Raw genomic sequence first — 19,436 nt, 5'->3', positions numbered from 1 at the left:
GTTTGCATGACATGAATATAGCCAGTCAGATTAGTAGGAAGAATCAGTCAAACTGAATCTCACAGCATGGATCCTGTAACAAATGGTTGGCAGCATCTGAAACTTTCATGAGTTCTGATATCTTGCAAACACAATTGTAATTTCTTAGACACAGACCTAGCTGAGGCACCATTATGTGTGAAATCTGCTGCTTTTCTAATATATACAATATCTGATATACTCCAAGTACCATAATTTTGACTACAACTGAAAGGTGGGGTTCACTTGGTCAAGCTAACTAACATGTTGAGAAGAGCTACCCTTTTGTTTTGTGGGGAGCTTAATGTAGCACTGAAGAAGACTAAACAAACAACAAATGATAAATCAAGAATTACTAATCCCATATATGAGCATCCATATACTTTACAGTGAAAATTAATCATAATTTTATACAGCTACTAGTACTAGACTTTGGAGTTCTGGTATTAATTTCCAAACATACACTAAGCAATTGTGGGAAACATTTAAGAAGCATGCCTAGGAAACTGCCTAGGTTCTGAACTCCAAATAGTTATATAAATTTTACAGCTCCCAATCGTGCTTCTCAAATCAGCCCCATACTATGGAAGATTAAGTTTTTCTCTTCCTGATAATCAGGTCCTTATTAGTAATTGCAATGACTTCTGATCTCTTAATTTGCATTACTTCAAAGTACATGATTTTTAAGGGGGGGGGCTTTACCATCACTTTCTATACAGTAAGCTATTATTTCATTAGGAATAGAATTTATTTTGCTCTAGGAGGCTCTACATTTAAAAAAAAAAAATCTCTTTGTTCTTGAGTATTTTCTTCCTATGTCTTCTGTTGTATGCATTTGTCCCACTTCAGCTAGGAGAGCAGTTTCATATTCTAGTTCTTTTGATGAGGAGTAATTTTCAGACTGGGAATAAAGTGAAACAAACAAACAAACAAAAAATCTAACTCCCTGTATTTCTTGTTCTCCCAGCTCCCCAATCACCTTTCTCAGAAACTCACATTCAGTGCCACTGCCCATTTAACAATTGGAAACAAGTTCCTGGATTTAGGCAATTTGTGATGTTACAATCTCACTATGTTTCATCTGAGACCCTGGGGACTACTCTTGTGATACAGATTTTATTTTCAGTGGACATGATTTAATGGCTACCACTTGGCATGGAACTGATTTCCAATTGTGTTTCTTTCTGATTTCACTTTACACTATTTTCCCAACAAAGTTTCAGTAACTAAATATCAAGAATGTTCAGTGTCCTAATGATACAATGCCTGATTAACAACATTGCTGCTCTTTCACCTGACACTTCTGGGTGGTTCTTGATCACATTCCTTGCCCTCTTTCTTCTTTAAGGCACAAAAAAAAAAAAGAAAGAAAGAAAGAAAGAAAGAAAGAAAGAAAGAAAGAAAGAAAGAAAGAAAGAAAGAAAGAAAAAAGAAAAAAATACTTGCTCTTTTTTATCCCATAGAATGTTTTGGATATAAATACCATTATTCCTCTAAGACATGTGGGATCATAATGGTTTTGGATAAATGGTAAAAGGAGACAACGTTCTGAAAAGGGAAGCATTTCTGTTTGGTTCTTTAGTACTCTTTCTTCAAATCAGTTTTCTATTTTCCTCTATTTTGGTATTTGTTTCAATTTATTTCTCTTTTTCCCCTTCTCACCACCCACCCCCCCTTCTCTTCTCCTTCTTCTGGATGTTTCCTTTTATTCATGTTTTGACTTTTCTTGATCCATAGTACATTGGAACAGAACGAATTCACTGTAGCTTTCAGAGTAAAAATGAGGTAGAGAGATTTGATGAGAGAATATTCTTCCTCATGTGCAGACACAAGGACACACAAAAGTTTCTTATAACATAGCCTACATCATGTATTACTCTAAGACCTAGCATTCACTAGAAATCCCCAGTTCAACCCTTTAATGTGAGAGAACACGCCTGTATGAGAGACACTAGTCACAATGTGACTTGGCCTAGAAGGCTGTCATTTTCACGGCCACCTGAGATGCACTGGCTATATTTCTGTAGAAAGCCCTGCAGTTCTGATATCACAAATAAAATGCTACACTTGGTCTTAACAAGACCATAAGATACAAACTTTAGAATAATATATGGTATTTGCTCTATTTATTTTTTGCTTTATTTATTACATACAAGATTGTGTCATTAGAAAAGAGAGAGACCTAATATATACCACTAAGCATTGAAATCTTGTCAAAAATAAAACATATCTTCTCTTTGTAAGATTAGGTATAGGTCTTTCCAGGACAGGCCTCCAGTTACTATTTTTCTATTATATTCTTTTTGCTGGTACCTTTGTTGCAAATGCAGTTATCAGAAGATGCAAGTATTCTTTGCCATTATACTAGCTCAGAGAACCTGTTTGCAACTTTGCGCATTCAATAATCACACTTATTTTAGTTACAAACTTCTCTTGGAAAACAAACCAAAATAATGCCTTTCTTTTTTTTTTTTTTTTTTTTTTAAAATAATGCCTTTCTTAAAAGTATGAAAAAAAGTGGAATCCCGGAAGTTGCTATTATTTACAAATCAGACAACTGTAATAAACCAGGTGCACGTACCATCCAGTGGGTACTCACCTCCTAAGCAGTCAGTGTCCTCATAATCATAGCTAATATTAATTGAGCACTTACTATATATCTGCACTTTATATACATTATGGTTATTTTAAATGATCCAAAAGATCCTTTTATTGGTCCCTTTTGCAACTAAGGAAACTAATGTAGTTTGTTAGAAGTAGTGCAGGGCACTACAGGGCAGAATCAGCATTAAAATTCATGTGTGATTAACTCTAGGGTTCCTGCTCAAAGCTCATAGTCAAATAGTTTAATGTGTCTGGAAAAAACAAACAAACAAACAAACTACATAAAACTTTGCTGACTGGTCTCAAGTTGAAACCTTCATCCCAAACCTCATGGGTGTCTTCAGCACTTCCTGGGACCCTCCTGCATTTCTCTTGCCAGTTTTCTCTCCCATTCTTCCTAAGGGGCCATTCCATACCTTCTCCTTTCTCCTCAAACCCTCCTCAGACTCAGATTATAGGCCTGTCTTCTTTCTTTTCTTGTCTTGTCTTTCTCTCCTCCCTCTTCTCTCTCCTCTGTTTTCCTCCTTTCTTCCCTTCCTTCCTTTTTTTTTTAATCAGTGTAAACCACCTTGCTTTGTATTTCACTTAGAAAAGAGCAACAGAAGAGAAAGTTTTCATATTTCCACTATGAAAATGACCCACCTGCCTACATCTGCTCACATGTGTTCTGGTGCTTGAATTCTTCCCATGCCTGTCTAAATCTTGCCTTCCACTTGCCACTTCCGTGTATGATCCCACCCCCTTTGGTCAGTGTTATTTAGTAACCATCTCTCCTGTAATGCCAAATCTTTCTTCTCCCCAGTTGTTCCCATCAGTCCATAAATAGGCTGTAATAGCTTTAAACAAACAAGCACTCACACTATGTAACTACCATGTTTCTCTCCAGCTAACTCCCCATTTCTCTATCCCTCTTTTATAGCATAACTCCTCAAAAGTGTGATTTCATATTACTTTCTCCTTTTCTTTACCTCCTGTGATAACTTGAAACCATTCCAATTAGATTTATTCCCTGCTATACTCCTGAAATTACTCTTGTCAAGTCACTATTGACTATATTATAGACCCATTGGTCAATCCTCCAGGAGCTTATTGGATCCCCTGACAGTCTTTGATAGAGATAACAGCTCTGGTCATAGTTTTACCTCTTTCTAACTATATGGACCTGGGTGAGTTATTTAATTTCTCTTAAACTCAGTTTCCTCATGTTTAAAATTGGGATGATAATCTTAAACTGCACATTCCCGAAGTGTTAGTGACTATCAAATGATACTCTGGGGAGGAAAGCAGGTTAACAATAACGAGCCACACAAATGGCATATAAAGCAATACCATTGTTACTAATCATTACTTATATTATTTCTAGATTCCTGCAAATCATTTAAAAAGTGAGTGTTCTTATAATTATGGGGAGAACTAGGTGTGAATCTTTGATTGTCAGTATTGCTCTGTGAGGGAGATTGGAAAACCTGTGTGGAGGGCAAATGTAGTTGTTGCTGACAAATTCTGTTTTCCAAATGGAGGCAATGTAACTCCAATTTCTGATAAAGTTCATAAATGGCACTCTATAAAGAACCCCCATCCTATATCAGTTTCCATCAAAGAAGAATGAGATATGAATAATCTTTTTATTATTACCAATTTAATTGAATTTTCCTTGGCCCGCTGTAATTTCTAAGAAGTGGAAAGGTTAGATTGTTCTGTTAGTTAATGTACCATTAAAGATATTTAATTGTCTTAAGCGCAGATCATGGAAGGGTGTGAGCAATTAACATGAAGCAATTTCACACCTTAATTAATGTCACATGGAATCCCTTTGGAACTGTAGAAGAATTTTAAGTGCTGGTTCATAAGCAATGTATTGCCAAAGGAATGCACCCGGTATGCTGTAAATATTTATTATAAAGAGTTAAGAGACATTGTGAACACAAAGATCTATATCTTCATTTAGAAGGAGATCAGAAGCAATATTTGTGTGCAGGAGAGAGGTAGATATGGAAGAAGGATGTGGCAGGGAGAGGTAGGAGGGTTTTATTAGAGACTAAATTCAAAGCCAGGAAAATGCTGCTTTGAATGAGTTACACTGGTTTGGGGGAAGAAGGTGTCACAGTCTGGCAGAGATTCAAAACTCAAAAGATGGAGAGAGAGAGAGAGAGAGAGAGAGAGAGAATTGCAGCTATTTGCTATAGTTGAAACAATCAGGGGCATCAGCGATAGGCATTTTTTTTGCTCTGTTTTTGTCTTTCAGTACGGTTGGGTCCAAAAGAGGATTCTGGGAAACAAACCATTTAGTTTTCTTTCCAGTCAATTGAAATTGCCATTATTATCCTCCCATTTAGAGCTCTAAAACATTAGGACTCTTGATTTGTTCAGTTCTTTGGTATCTCATTGTATGGTTTTTGAAGAGATTATTTTCCCTCCAAATTTCGATTTACATTGTCTCTAATCCCTTAGTGAATACCACACCTCACAGCATTTCTCCGGTACATAACCCAATAACACAATGTCCAGTTTCCAAGGGAATATCAAAAACATGCTTTGGATTGATCTGATAGATTTGGGATATCCAACTTTCTTTCAATGTCTTATCTTCATATTATTCCTATGAAACAGATGGCATTTATAATCAACTTCATCTTCAGAGATTATTGAGGTTTGAAGAGGGTAAATTATTTTCTCAAAATTACTTAGCAAATCATTGGCAAAATGTTTATTAGGACTAGACACTTATTTATATTTGATTAATTGATTTGTATTAGGTTACTTTTTCTCAATGTCAATTTAGTGCAATAATTGGTGTTAGCTCTAACTTACTCCATATAATAATTTAACTCAGCACTAGAATACAGCCATCTTAATAGCAGTAGGAAATGACAAAATGTAACATGTTTAGTATATTCAATTCCATGGTGTCAGAGTGACAATTTACTCTATGTTAGATTAGGCGTAGTCCAATATATTGATCACAATAATCTGAATAAATTTAAATAATTGCCTATGGCCAGACTTGATCAAAATGAGCCTAGAATCATCAAATTCAATTTAGAACACTAAGTCTTGATCCTGGTTGCCATAATAATCACTTGGACAATAAAACCAGACCACTCTGGAGATCCGGCCTGAGAATTTGTAACTACAGATGGTTCGGATACTGATGTTTGGTAAACACTGCTCTATGTTACACTGCTGGTACTTAAATCAGATTCTATTAGCTTAAATCAACAGTTGCAACAGGAAAAATGGATAATTTATACGTGTGTGTGTGTGTGTGTGTGTGTGTGTCTTGTCTCCCCACTGGAAAATATATTGGTGGAAATTAGCAAATGTTCCTTTATTTAGAGTTTAATATTTCTGTAGCAATGACTCTCAATTGGTATTTACTACTTTTACTGTACAAACATATTTCTCCCTTCAGGATTAAGTTCTTGAAGCTTAAATCTTTGAAAAGTGCACACATTCTTTTCCGGAGGAAGGAACCAGATTCTGAATACCCAACCACCTGCAGGAGCTGAGTAATGAGCTTCTTGGAGAAGAAAAGGAGGGAGGAGAAAAGGAGGAGACTGTATCTTGTTCTTTGTCAAAAACTATTTGGCTGCTGTATCTAAAGCTAAAGGGGGAGGTTACCACCAAGACAATTTAAATCTGGGGGAGTTACTTATCTGTTGTGTGAACAATGCTCTGAAAGGGCAAAACTGGGAATCATGAAGCCTGTTCCATTGTCTTAAATTCCAGGGGAGGGGACCCATGTAAGAAAAGGTTGACATGCAAATGTACATAGTAATGGGTTTAAATATCATGTCCATCCATCTGTCTGAATAGATGCCCTTGCAACCCTTCATTAACACCACCTGTGTTCTAAACCCAGGATAGAAAGTGGGACCGTGATGGGAAAGGGGCTGGTGGGTAATTATTGTCATATAATCAGTGCAGGACTTAAAGATCCTGGGACTGGCAGAGTTTAATTTTGGGAATCCTGACATTCAAAAGGATATCATCATCAGGAGTGGGGAAAAGGCAGAGCTATTTGCAAAACAAAACAAACCTTCTCTGGCTTTCCCTCTGTAAATGGTCAATTTCCTTCCCCAAGGAGGGGGGACATTTACAGTCCACGGTCCGTACTGGACTCTGTTGGTAACCATACAGTGGTGGGTTTACAGGTTTATAAAAATTCCTTTAAAAACTAAAGATAACTGACAACCTTTCCAGTTAGCCAGCAATATGGTTAACCTCTTATAAAGCTGTCATTTTTTCTTTTCTGAAAGTGAATTCTAGTTATCTGCTTTATAATTGTCCTATGGAAAAAAATATTACCAAAAATTTCCTTTACAATGAGTTATGGCTAGAATGTTTTTCATCCTACTCCTTCTTTTTTTTCTTTTTTTTTTTAAGATTTTATTTATTTGACAGAGAGACACAGTGAGAGAGGGAACATAAGCAAGGGGGAGTGGGAGAGGGAGAAGCAGGCTTCCTGCCGAGCAGGGAGCCCGATGTGGGGCTCGATCCCAGGACCTTGGGATCATGACCTGAGCCGAAGGCAGACACTTAACGACTGAGCCACCCAGGCGCCCCTCATCCTACTCCTTCTAAAAAAAAAGTTACAAATCACCCATTATGGGAGTAGCTCATAAAACTGTACTTTATTTATTCAATAATTCAATAAAGGATATGTATTTAGAATCATTTTATTTATAAATCCTAAGCTAGGCTCCATGAAGAAACATGGTTTTACAATAAAGTGATTATAAAGAATGCACAGAATGTCATTGTCAAAGAACTTTAGGAATCATCTGCTCCAAATTTTTCTTTTGCAGAGTAGGAAATGAAGCCTGTTAACATTTGTCAAAAAAGAAGTGATATATTCTTTATCCTTTCTTGCTTAGTTTTAACATGGCATTCTCATAACTATCCTATCTGATTATGTACCACTATGAATTTATCTTGTCATATCATGTATAGCGTCTCCATATGGTTTAGAGCTAGCTTACTATTCAAGGTGTTTCATGGTATAACATTTCTGCTTTCCTATCACTGACGTTTCTAATTATTAGCATATCCATAGGCTTACTTCGAATTAAAGGGCAATATAGTGTAGGAGGTAGGTGTATAGGCTTTGGCAGTAGGCTTTCTAGATTGCAATCCCAATTCTGTATTTATCTAGCCCTGTGATTGGCCAATATTATTTGAAATATTGGTCTCTTCATCTATAAGATGAGGGTAATAACATAAGGCTGTTGTGACCTTTAATGAACATATGCAACCTGCCTAGTAAACAGTAAACTGTATATAAATGCAGTAAGACTAGTAATAGTAGTAATAGTAGTGGTAGCACAAATAGTTTGGGGATCCTAGTGAGGAGAGAGAAGTTCTCGCTGCATAGTAGAATAATGTCTAAAGTGCACATATCTTGGATACTAATGGTAATTATATAATTACATCATTTGATAACATAAAGCATAGCTGCATGGAGAATTACTGGGAATTTGTTCACATTTTTGCATTATAATAATGATATCAAAATAAAACAAGGTGTGGGAGAACTGAGGAATTTCATGGGTCTGTTACAATATAAGAACATGAAGGTCTTGGGGCGCCTGGGTGGCTCAGATGGCTAAGCGTCTGCCTTCGGCTCAGGTCATGATCTCAGGGTCCTGGGATGGAGCCCCGCATCGGGCTCCCTGCTTGGCGGGGAGCCTGCTTCTCCCTTTCCCTCTCCTGCTCCCCCTGCTTGTGCTCCCTCGCTCTCTCTGTCAAATAAATAAATTAAATCTTTAAAAAAAAAAAAAAAAAGAACATGAAGGTCTCCATGAATCTAAAAGGCTTTTATTTCTAAGGAGTGAGGAAGTATATTCCAGATTTAAAAAGAAGGGAAGCATATAGGAGACATTTATTCAAAAGCATTTGCTAGGGTCTTATTATGCTACGTTGAGGTTACATTTCAGACTTCAGACTGTAAGCAGTTTCATTCATCTTCACAGAGATTAAGCATGTGCTTGCTTGAGTCAGAATGCCTTGGCTTGGATTCTGCCTCTGACACTTACAAGTGCTTGATATGAGAAAAATTACTCAACGTCTCTGTGCTTCATTTTCTACATTTGTCAAATGGGGATAATATTAGGATCCACTTCATAGAAATGGAATGAAAAAAAGGGGATAACTGAGACATGTTTAGCACAATACCTGTACAGAGTAAGCATTTATAGAACTGTTAGCTAATTTGTTAAAAAAAAAAAGTGAACCTTGCTCTCTAAGACAAAAGGCAAAGACATTTCTAGGGAATTAAAAGGTCTTTGTTCTGAAACAATTGCATTCTTGTTTTCATTTTTGGAAGTGATTCTTATCATATTCCATACACTCCAACACCTAAGCTTTCATTCCTGCCATATAAAGAGACAAAGAGCCTTGGAAACAAATCCAAGTATTAGTGAATCTGATTTAGAATGGACTATTCCCCCCCTCAGAACAAAATGAAAATCTTTATAAAACATCAGTAAATAAGGAAAATAAAAACAAAACAATGAACAAAAAACTATCAATAAGAAAATTAGGAAATCAGGGCTATTCTAAAGTTAAAGATGTTAAGATGATGGCAGGTTGAAGCAGAGGCTCTTACTGTCCCAGTCCCATTCTGCTATTCTCTCAAAATAACTGAACACTTATTTGGCATGTAGCCATCCAGAAGAAATAGTACATTCTTAGGCTTCCCTGCACATAAGTGAGACCACTTGACTGGGTTGCAGTCAGTGGGATTTAAGTATCATATGGCAGCTCATGGGGACCTTCTAGAAGAGAACGCTGGCACAGGGTTTTGCCTCTGCCTTTCTCATCCCTTCTTCTTCTGTCTGGCTAGAATGAGGACGCTGGTTGGATCATGGGGGCAGGAGTAAAACCAGGTCCATTGTGTGGTTGTGTGATAGTGCAGGGCGCACTCGTACAACACACTAGGGAGAGTGGCACTCAGATGGACATAGCTGAGGTCCCTAACAACTGGGAAGCCACAGAACTGGCCCTGGACGGCAGGTTTCTTGATTTGGTTGGTGAGAATAAACCTCTGTATGATTAAGCTGCTCTTAACATGAGTTTTGTATTGTACATAGCCAAATCTAATTCTAAAGTAAACAATTAGGAATGTCTAGTTGTCTCTTCCAACATTTGTACTGAAATGCAGCAATAACTATAGAATTTAGGCAGCTCTGGGACTAGGAATGTAGTCACTGAATCCATTACTCTTGGAAATGTGTATGGTCACAGAGTCTCAAGAAGCTTGACTAGTGCAGATAGCAGTCATAAATAGGAGGGTAAGTTATAGGTGTGTTTTTTCTTTTTGGGGGGGTTGGTATGAAAAGCATTTCCATGAAAAGAGCAAATAACACACGTGGATCTTTCCTTTCCTTTACACTTTCCTGAATTCTCCAAAAATTGTTAATGAACATGTGCTACTTTTGTTTCAACAACAACAAAATCTATATAAATGCACAAATAAAAACGATGCAGCAGAGGGAATGTGGGTAGGGGAATGGGTGAAATAGATAAAGGGTATTAAGAGTACATTTATCCTGTTGAGCACTGAGAAATGTATAGAATTGTTGAATTGTTATATTGTACATCCAAAATGAATAGAATATGTATGTTATATACATGTATAACATATATGTTAATTATGTTCCAATAAAAAATGATGCAAAAGTTTTAATAGTTTATTCACACTGTACCTGAGTGTTTTTGTCTGCGTGATCTCTACTTCTCACCTCTGATGGTCTGAACCTGGCCTAGCCTTGCAATTACATTTAAATAATCAACTTTTCAATATCTCTTTTTTTTTTTTTTGGTGGAAGTGATTGCTCTTTCCCTAAATCCCAATATCATTTCCAGCAACATGTAATACATCACTTTTTACATTATACTATTGCCATTAATACACGTATCTCATATCTCCAAGAATATTATAAGGTTATCTGGAGCATATATAATTCTTCTTTGTCTTCATACTTACCTATTCATTCGTTCATTTGTGTGTTCACTCAATTGACGACAGATTATTAAATGTCTCTCTATGATATGCAAGATATTATACAAGCAACAAAGATATATGAGGAAAAAAATTTGTTCTGCACATTCAAACAATGATCAAACCATGGATAAGAGGAGACAGTGTGGCCAACAGGTAAATTTAATACAATGGGATCAGTTCTAGGGGAGAGGATTGTATACAATCATAAAGTGGCAGAATATTTAATTCTACTTGAAGAGAGTCAGGCCCCCACAGAAGCAGTGACTCTTGCATTTGTTCTTTACGAAGACTAATAGGCATTTGCAGGCACGTGAGTGGATGGACATTATGGAGAGAGGAGGGCCAAAGAACTACACGTGTCCCCAAACTGTGAAAATGGATTACAAGAAGGAAAGTTCTGCTTTGTGTGGTCAAAAGCACAGGGTGTGAGGGGAGTTTTGAGAGGGATCAGGAGCTTCGAATGTCACATTTCCCCCCAGTGCTTCCAACACAGTGTTGACTGAACAAATGTTTGTTGACGATTACAATCATAGGTATGGTGCCGCAGGGGCTATGATGTTACACTGGTTTACCTGACCATGCCTTGTGGGTATTTAGGGGACAGAAAGCCTGGCTCTGTTACAGAATTGTAATGCACTGCCTCAGTCTCCTCATTTTCACAGACAAGGAGGCTGAACTAATGCTTTAAGTGATTATAATGTGACTTTCAGAAACGAAGGTTATCAGTAAATGTCTAGGTTACTGCTATTTTTTAGCCAGTCTTAAAAAGCTTGAATGAATACAGCAAAAGTGGTTACCCCAATAGTATAGTCTCATCTTCCACAAGGAACAAGTCGCCCAAAATGGGTTTCCTTAGCATAAAATTATTTATTCCACCAGTCAATTTTAAATAAGTGAACACTGTATTAAATGATCATGAGAGGGGAGGTTACAGGCTCGACTAAGGATAAAATTGAATACTGTAAATATTTACTGATCACAGTAAATAGCATACTATTTTCTTTCCTTAGAAAATACAAGGAAAAATTAATACACCATATTGTTAGATTTGTTCACAAAGATGTATAGATTAGCATATATAAACATATATAGATATAAACATATCTCTAAAGGCTTTTTGCAAACTTTAAAGCACTATAATAGCATGATTGGCTTTTCAAGAGTGTAGCTTGAGGAATTAAATTATTGTGTTCAACAGAGAAGGAAATTACATTCTAAATGGTAACTAGCGCTATTTTTCTACTTTCAGGAATTTTCTAGCTTCTATTTCAAGCAGTTTTTTTAATAAGTGCCAAGTATTTGTAATAGAATTTTTTTTTTCCTTTTTAGGAAGAGGTAGTACTATGTTTTCTGAAACTTTATTTTGATCTGTTGCATTCTAAGTAAACTCCACTGAGAAAGGGACAAGGAGCAAAATTGGCATCAACACACAGAAATCAGAGTCTAAAAAAAAAAAGTTCATTTCATACCTTCAATGGGTTTTGGTACAAAATGTGATGAGGGCTTGGTTTTCTTCACTCTGTTTCCCTTCATAATTTGACCTTCTTTATTGAGTCCCAGAAACCATGCTCGGCCTGATTCTTGTTGACGGTACAGTGTGGAAGAATAAATCACATAGTAGTTTTCAAATACAGATTCCTTAAATTTGCATTCTGGAGTGAAAACATCCTGCAGAAGAAAAGAAGATACAAAAGAGAGAAAGGATTTAAAAGTGAACTAGCAAACGCTTAAATGCAATGAACTTGAAATATAGGTCCTGTATTAAGAACAAATCAGGCAATTGCACATAATTTTTAGAGGCACTCACTTACAAAGATTCCTCATACAAAATCAAGAAACAAGATTTCCTTTCTAAACAATCTTTACTTCACAGAACACAACTGTCAGGCTTGAATCACTCATTGGGCTAACATCATTCAAGGCTGTACGCAGGTCTGATCCCAGTAAAATATTTTGTAAATTTAAGAGATTGACTACTGAACATTTTAGTGGCCCTTATCATGTAAAATGTATCCCCGGGAATCAAAATCAAACACAACCACAGCATACACAGGCTCACAATGTTTTCGAAGGGACTACCTTCTATGTACACAAATCTATTATGCAGTCAAAGTTTGTTCCATAAAATCACCAGTATGCTACCTCTTTGCTTAATGTAACTTTTCATTTAGTCTCTTTGTAACATTTTTTAAACTTGAGAACAAAAATTTCAGGCAACATACCCAGGGATAAGTAGTAGAAGAAATATTACTACTACATTGTGTGATCTTCAATGAAACATAGAATAAGAGTTTTAATTCAAGAAGGAACCTTAAAAATCCTCTACTTCAACCTCATCATTGGATAAGTGAAACAACCAAAAGGTTATCTGATTAATTCAAAGTTACACACACATGCACACACACACACACATGTGCGCACACACACACACACCCACACAGAATCCTGCATCAATGCCAGAATTCACATTTCATGCTTCACAATCACTCCCTCTAAGATCACTTTTTCTGCCCGAGTCTTGTTTAGTGACTTACAATGAAACTTTATAATCAATGCAATGAAATCATATCCTAACAGGTCAAATGGACAAAATGTATTTCATGGAATGAAGAAATTCCTTCCCTTAGAAGATAAGCAGAAGAAAAACAAATGTGATAGCATCTTCTTCAACTATACGTAAATAAGAATCTTACATGTGAAACACATTCACTGCTGTCTTCACGATGTACTGGAAAAATTTCTTCCTTGTAACCCTTTAAGTGTAAGGCCCCAATGCTTTAATGCAGTTACACCTGCAATGAAGTTACTGAGGAATATGCGGGACCAATGCTGGGTGAAACCATGTCCTTCTAGATGATACTCACAGACTAGTCCCCTGGGTTCATTTGCAGAAAGCTACAGTGATGCATCGATGGGTGTTGGAAAAGGCCTTCAGTAATAAAAAGACACTGCTTAAGAGGTTCTCTGGATTTTAAATGGGTCTAAAATTATAGAGCAAGAAAATGAGACTGAAGGGAAGGGGGATGAAAAGGTGATTGTGAACATTATATACATATGTGTATATATGTCTATCTACAGATAGAATATATGTTATTATTGTATATTGATAATAAATATATACATTATCTATCTATACTATATTGATAATAACAATATAATACCATAGGACACTCTCAATTTTAAGTAAACCTCGTGGTTAAGAATCAGAAAAATAAGACTATGCAATACGACTTCATATCTGTTCTGAAGGCTGTAATAAAAAAGATGGATCATAAAAAGTATTGGTGAGGATATGAAGAAACTGTCACCCTCATATATTGCTGGTAGAAATGCAAATAATGAGCAGCCATGGAGAACAGTTTGGCGGTTCTGCAAAAAAGTTAAACATACAATTACCATATGAGCCAGCCATTGTACTTCTATGTATGTACCTAGGAGAAATGGAAATTCATATCTGCATAGAAATAGGTCCACAGATGTCCATAGCAGCATTATTCATCATGTGGAAACAATTCATACATCTATCAATGAATGCATGGATAAACAGGATGTGGCGTATACATACAATGGAATATTATCCAGCCACAAAAAAGAACAGAGGACTGATTCATGTGACAAATGGATGAACCTCAAAAACATTATGCTAAGTGAAAGAAGCCATATGTTGTATGATTCCCTTTATACGAAATATCCAGAATAGGTAAATCCAGAAACAAAAAATAGATTAGTGGTTGCCAAGAGCTGGAGGTCAGGTAAATAAGGAGTGGCTGCTGTTTTTGGAGAGATAAAAGTATCCTGAGATTAGATGGTAGTGATGTTTGTGCAACTTTGTGAAAAAAAAACAACACTGAAGCATACACTTTAAAACATGAATTTTATGGTATGTGAATTTTATCCCAATAAACAAAAGAAGGAATCAGAGAAACAAAGTGACTAGAGAAAATGAGGAAAAAGAATAAAACTATTGTATATTCCTTGTCTGGCAACACAGAAGTAAATGATGGGCCTACAGGGTTCTTCTATAACCTTGTCTCAATATAATTAGGACAAAGTTTAATCATGGCCATGTAGAGGAAACAAAGTGATTCAGATTAAATTTATAAGATACTTTGAAGTTCTGGCTTTCTTCCAGGACTGTGTTAAAAGACTTAGAAAATGCTAAAATTTACTATAGATTTTACTAGGTATATATATATATATATATATATATATATATATATATATATATATTAAAGTTTTATATATTTATTTGACAGAGAGAGAGAAAGAGAGACAGAGCACAAGCAGGGGGAGCAGCTGAGGGAAAGGGAGAAGCAGGTACTCCGCTGAGCGGGAAGCCCGATGTGGGGCTCGATCCCAGGACCCTGGGATCATGACCTGAGCTGAAGGCAGATGCTTAACCGACTGAGCCACTCAGGCGCCCCAGGTATATATTTTTTTAAAACAGACTAATCAAAATAATTTTATTTCTAGGCCTAGCTCAGTACTAGTCAACCCTAGATACTAAGGGACTCTTGAAAGTTCCATGAATAAATTATACATAAGAAAGGAAAATATATGGGACAAGGAATTGTGTACACGTATTATCATATATTGACACAACCTATTTATTTAGACGTATACTTTACAGACATGAAAACTTAGAGATAGATACAAATCTGCTTAGTGATAGTTAAATTTGGTGACTTTATTTAACAAAGTAAATGAAGTCCCGCCCCCCCCCTTTCCCCCCCCCCCCCCCCACCAGGTGGCTCAGTCTGTTAAGTGCCGGACTCTTGATTTCAGCTCAGGTCATGATCTCAGGATGGTGAGAAGGAGCCCCACATCCAGCTCCATGCTGGGCATGGAGCCTGCTTAAGATTCTCTCTCCTTCTCCCCCATCCATGTTCATGTGCATGCATTCTCTCTCTCTCTCTCTCTCTCTCAACAAAGTAACTGAAGCCCGTGATACTGACATAACTGCTCTGAGAGTCATAGGAAGTTACAGGGAGATCCAGGCACTGGGCTAGACCATGAGCTCCTGGCTGCTGGTTCAATACCTTTGCAATGCTACATACACATTGCTTTCTACTGCATAACCAAGCCTGCATATGATGCCAGGCTGTCAGTTTGAGACTAGCCATCATAAAACCCACTTCCATCAAAGATAATTACTACATTGTCTTTTATATATGAGAAAAATAACACTTTTATTTCGTAAATAATGAACTCTGAGGTTTCTGTCGAGTTTTACAATTGTTTAAAGTCTACTCTTAAAACTGCAAAAGTCCAGGATATCAGGCAGGGACATGAGCCAGGAATAGCATTAGGCAGGGATTGCATCTTGAATTTCTGAGCTGGTGGAGCCCAGACACAGCACCCAGGTCCTAATCCAAAATGAAAAGTCAAGTGAAGTATCCCATTTACCGTCATTTCAAGGGGGTTATGCAGAGTCAGAATTTGGAAATGAGGCAACTAATACCTGCCCAGGGCAAAACATCTCAGGTGGAAAAAATGTCAGAAGCTGAGCACAGGCACTTCTGTGGGGCACAGCCTTCTGGAAATGGTGAGAAAACCTTATGAACACTGAGCAAACTTGGATAATGATTCTAAGTGCAACCTTCACACTACTTACATAGTTTCAATATAAATATGAAGGTGGACATCAAAAAAATTACAGTATAGTTGTTATAATCCCTCTTTTTATGTAATGAGAAATGAAATGTCCTAGATTTAGAATAAGAAAATCAGTTTTGCTTTGGGAGCCATACCTACTAGCTGTGGGACTTTAAGTAAGTGATTAAACTTCTTTGAATTTCACATTTGCAAGTATAAATTGAGTTATTTTAAGGAAAGTAAGATGAAGGACATGGAAGCCTGTTGTAAACTTTTAGTATTTACAAAAATTCCAACTCATTATTCTTCTTAAGTTTTTACTTACAGCAAGAAAAGTACAATTAGTCACGTAAATAGACATTAATTCTGTGTTTTTGTCATGAAGTTTGTATCTGCTCCAGCATCCAGGACCCTATGCTATAAGTTAAGTTTTGTCCTAAATAGATTGTTCCCACTATAGCTAAAACAAATTACACATACACACATACTTTTAAAAAAAATTATCTAAAGCTTTCGGCAAACATCTGGGTAATCACATATATTCAGAAGAGGATCTGAGGTTAAAAAAAAAGTGTGTTCAGAATGAAAATAAATCTAGTGTGTAATGGAGACAAGCAGACTTGGAGCCAAAGGTGATAAAATCCTAAACTACATTAATCCAGTGCATATAATGAAAGCAGAGTAAATAACAAGTGGAATAAGGAAGATTTTTTTTTTGAAAGACTAACCAGTAGCTATATTGCATCTCGTGAATTGTGTTTATATCTCTTATCCCAAGAAATCAGTTCATTGTAGGTACATAGCAATGTTTGTAGAAATATTTGTTGATGAAACAAACATCTCCACATGTACATCATGTATGTAGATATGTGAAATGCTGTTTACTTTTCACACTTATTACTCTGGAATCTTTCCAAATCTTAAAAAATAAGTTAAAAATATATCTTTCCCAAATGTTAAGATTATTCAGCTTGAGCTGACCTGGATTTCAGTGGAATATGAACACAACCTTTGATAGGGTTCCAAAATTACTTTTGAGAACTCACTTTCATAGCAGCATTTGCAACGAAAAACAACAATTTTTTTGTTCTAGCATTGTACTAGTCATTATGTGACCAATTCTTTTTCACGTTCCAAATAACTTCTCACCCTGCCTTGTCCTAGAAAGGTAACAAGACCCACCCGTTTCCATCCAGATGACAAGGAAAATTGGAATACCACTTAAGCCCAGGGCAACCATTCAGGATCCTTTCCAGTCTCACCCCATTTCCTCTGATTCTTATCTACTCTCTGTACAGTTCCTCTCTCTGATCCCCAACCTCATAGTCCCATACTCTACTTTGATCCCTCTCCCATATGCAGTTTCTTCCTTACTCTTCTCTCTGCAGTGTTCTGGTTCCTCCCCTCTGGTCTTAGGGTCTGCCGTTGCCCAGGATGAGGCCCTTCTTCCCCACAGGCCTATAACTATATCAGCCTTAGCCCCTTCCACCTCCATTTGAATGGCCTTCTCCTTTAAACATAAATACCATGAGGAATAAGGAGACATTTAGGGTATTTGACGATTAAAATGTTATATTTTTTTCATGGTTGACTATCACTGCCAATAATGTGTTTATCACGTATGAGTTCCTTGACATGCCCACACTTCCCAACATCAATTGTACTTTGCTTAGGTTGTTCTATTTCTCTATCCAAGAGGACCAAGACAAATGCTCTTCTCAGTCATTATGGGTAATCGTGAACTTTCCTTCATTTAGCTTCTCATAGTATTACTTTTTTTTTTTTTTGCAGTATTTAATCACTCTGCTTCTTGTATCATGGTTTTTCTCCTATTCTAGACATTCTGAGCTTTGCTCACAAAACCATGTTACTTGTCAATGTTTATTAGGAAGTCCAGTGTATTCAGCACTCGATTTATTCTTATTGAATTAAATCAAAATATTCCAAGTCAAGGAAACAGCAAAGATTGTGTGATAAGACAGAATGGAATGACAGTTTTGACTCTGTTTCTTTAGTTGTATGATCTTGGACATGCCATTTAATTTTGATAAATCTTTGTTTTTTCATCTATAAAGTGAGATAATAATTCTTACATTAAAAAAATTGGTGAAGACACTTAAGATCTGCCCTTCTAGTAAATTTCAAGTATATAACAAAATATTGTTGACTTCAGTCACATTGTTGTACATTAGCTCTCCAAACCTATTCATCTTACCTAACCAAAACTTGATTTAATTTTGATAAATCTTAGTTTTTACATCTATAAAGTGAGATAGTAATTCTAACATTAAAAAAATTGGTGAAGACACTTAAGATCTGCCCTTCTAGTAAATTTCAAGTATATAACAAAATATTGTTGACTTCAGTCACATTGTCGTACATCAGCTCTCCAAACCTTTCATCTTACTTAACCAAAACTTGATACCTCTTGAGCAATATCCCATTTCCCCCTTCCAACCCCTGGTAACCATAATTATACTCTCTGCTTCTACAAGTTTAACTATTCAAAGTTCCACATTTAAGTAAGATTAAGTGGGGGTTGTCTTTTTGCATTTGGTTTATTTATCTTAGCTTAATATCCACCAGCTTCATCTGTGATATTGCAAATGGTAAGATTTTCTTCTTTTTAAGGCTGAATAATATCTCACTGTATATTTATTAATACCATATTTTCTTTATCCATCAACCACCAACAGATACTGAGGCTGTTTCCTTATCTTCATTATTGTAAATAATGCTAAAATTAAGATGGGAGTGTAGCTATGTCTTCAAGATCCTGATTTCATTTCCTTTGGATCTATTCCCAAGTGGGACTGATTGTTGGACCATAAGGTAGTGTTGGCACCCTCACCCCCCAAAAAAAGGAAGAAAGAAAGAAAAAAATGGTAGCTATGTGAAGTGATATATATGTTCATTAGTTTAATTGTGATAAATATCTCACAATATACATATATCATATACAATTCTTAATTGTCAACTATACTTCAAAAAAACTGGAAATAATCCACCGTGAGTTGTATTCAAGCACAGCTGAAATGAAAAGATGGAAAATGCCGAGTGTTGACAAGGATGTGGAACAAGTGGACCTCTTATACATAAATGATAGGAGAATAAATTGGTAAAAGCATTTTGGAAAACTCTTTGGCAGTATTTATAAATATAAGTATATCCTATGACCCAGCAATTCTGTTCCTGGATTTATACACAAATGAAA

At 36.3% G+C, this 19,436-nt stretch overlaps 1 protein-coding gene across 3 annotated transcripts in view; it reads right to left on the bottom strand.

Moving 5' to 3' along the window:
* Window positions 1-19,436, bottom strand: part of FGF12 (fibroblast growth factor 12) — a 572,489-nt gene that overhangs the window by 11,330 nt on the left and 541,723 nt on the right. For all 3 annotated transcript variants that reach the window (XM_032406908.1, XM_032406907.1, XM_032406906.1), the window contains one exon: window positions 12,097-12,295. In XM_032406908.1, the coding sequence (XP_032262799.1) occupies window positions 12,097-12,295 (199 nt within the window). The remainder of the gene's footprint in view (window positions 1-12,096; window positions 12,296-19,436) is intronic.

Source organism: Phoca vitulina, unplaced genomic scaffold (genome assembly GCF_004348235.1).
Source record: "Phoca vitulina isolate PV1807 unplaced genomic scaffold, GSC_HSeal_1.0 scaffold8, whole genome shotgun sequence".
Lineage (NCBI taxonomy): Eukaryota > Metazoa > Chordata > Mammalia > Carnivora > Phocidae > Phoca > Phoca vitulina.
The sequence above is the reverse complement of the archived record's forward strand: the minus strand, read 5'-3'. Positions and strand labels throughout refer to the sequence as shown.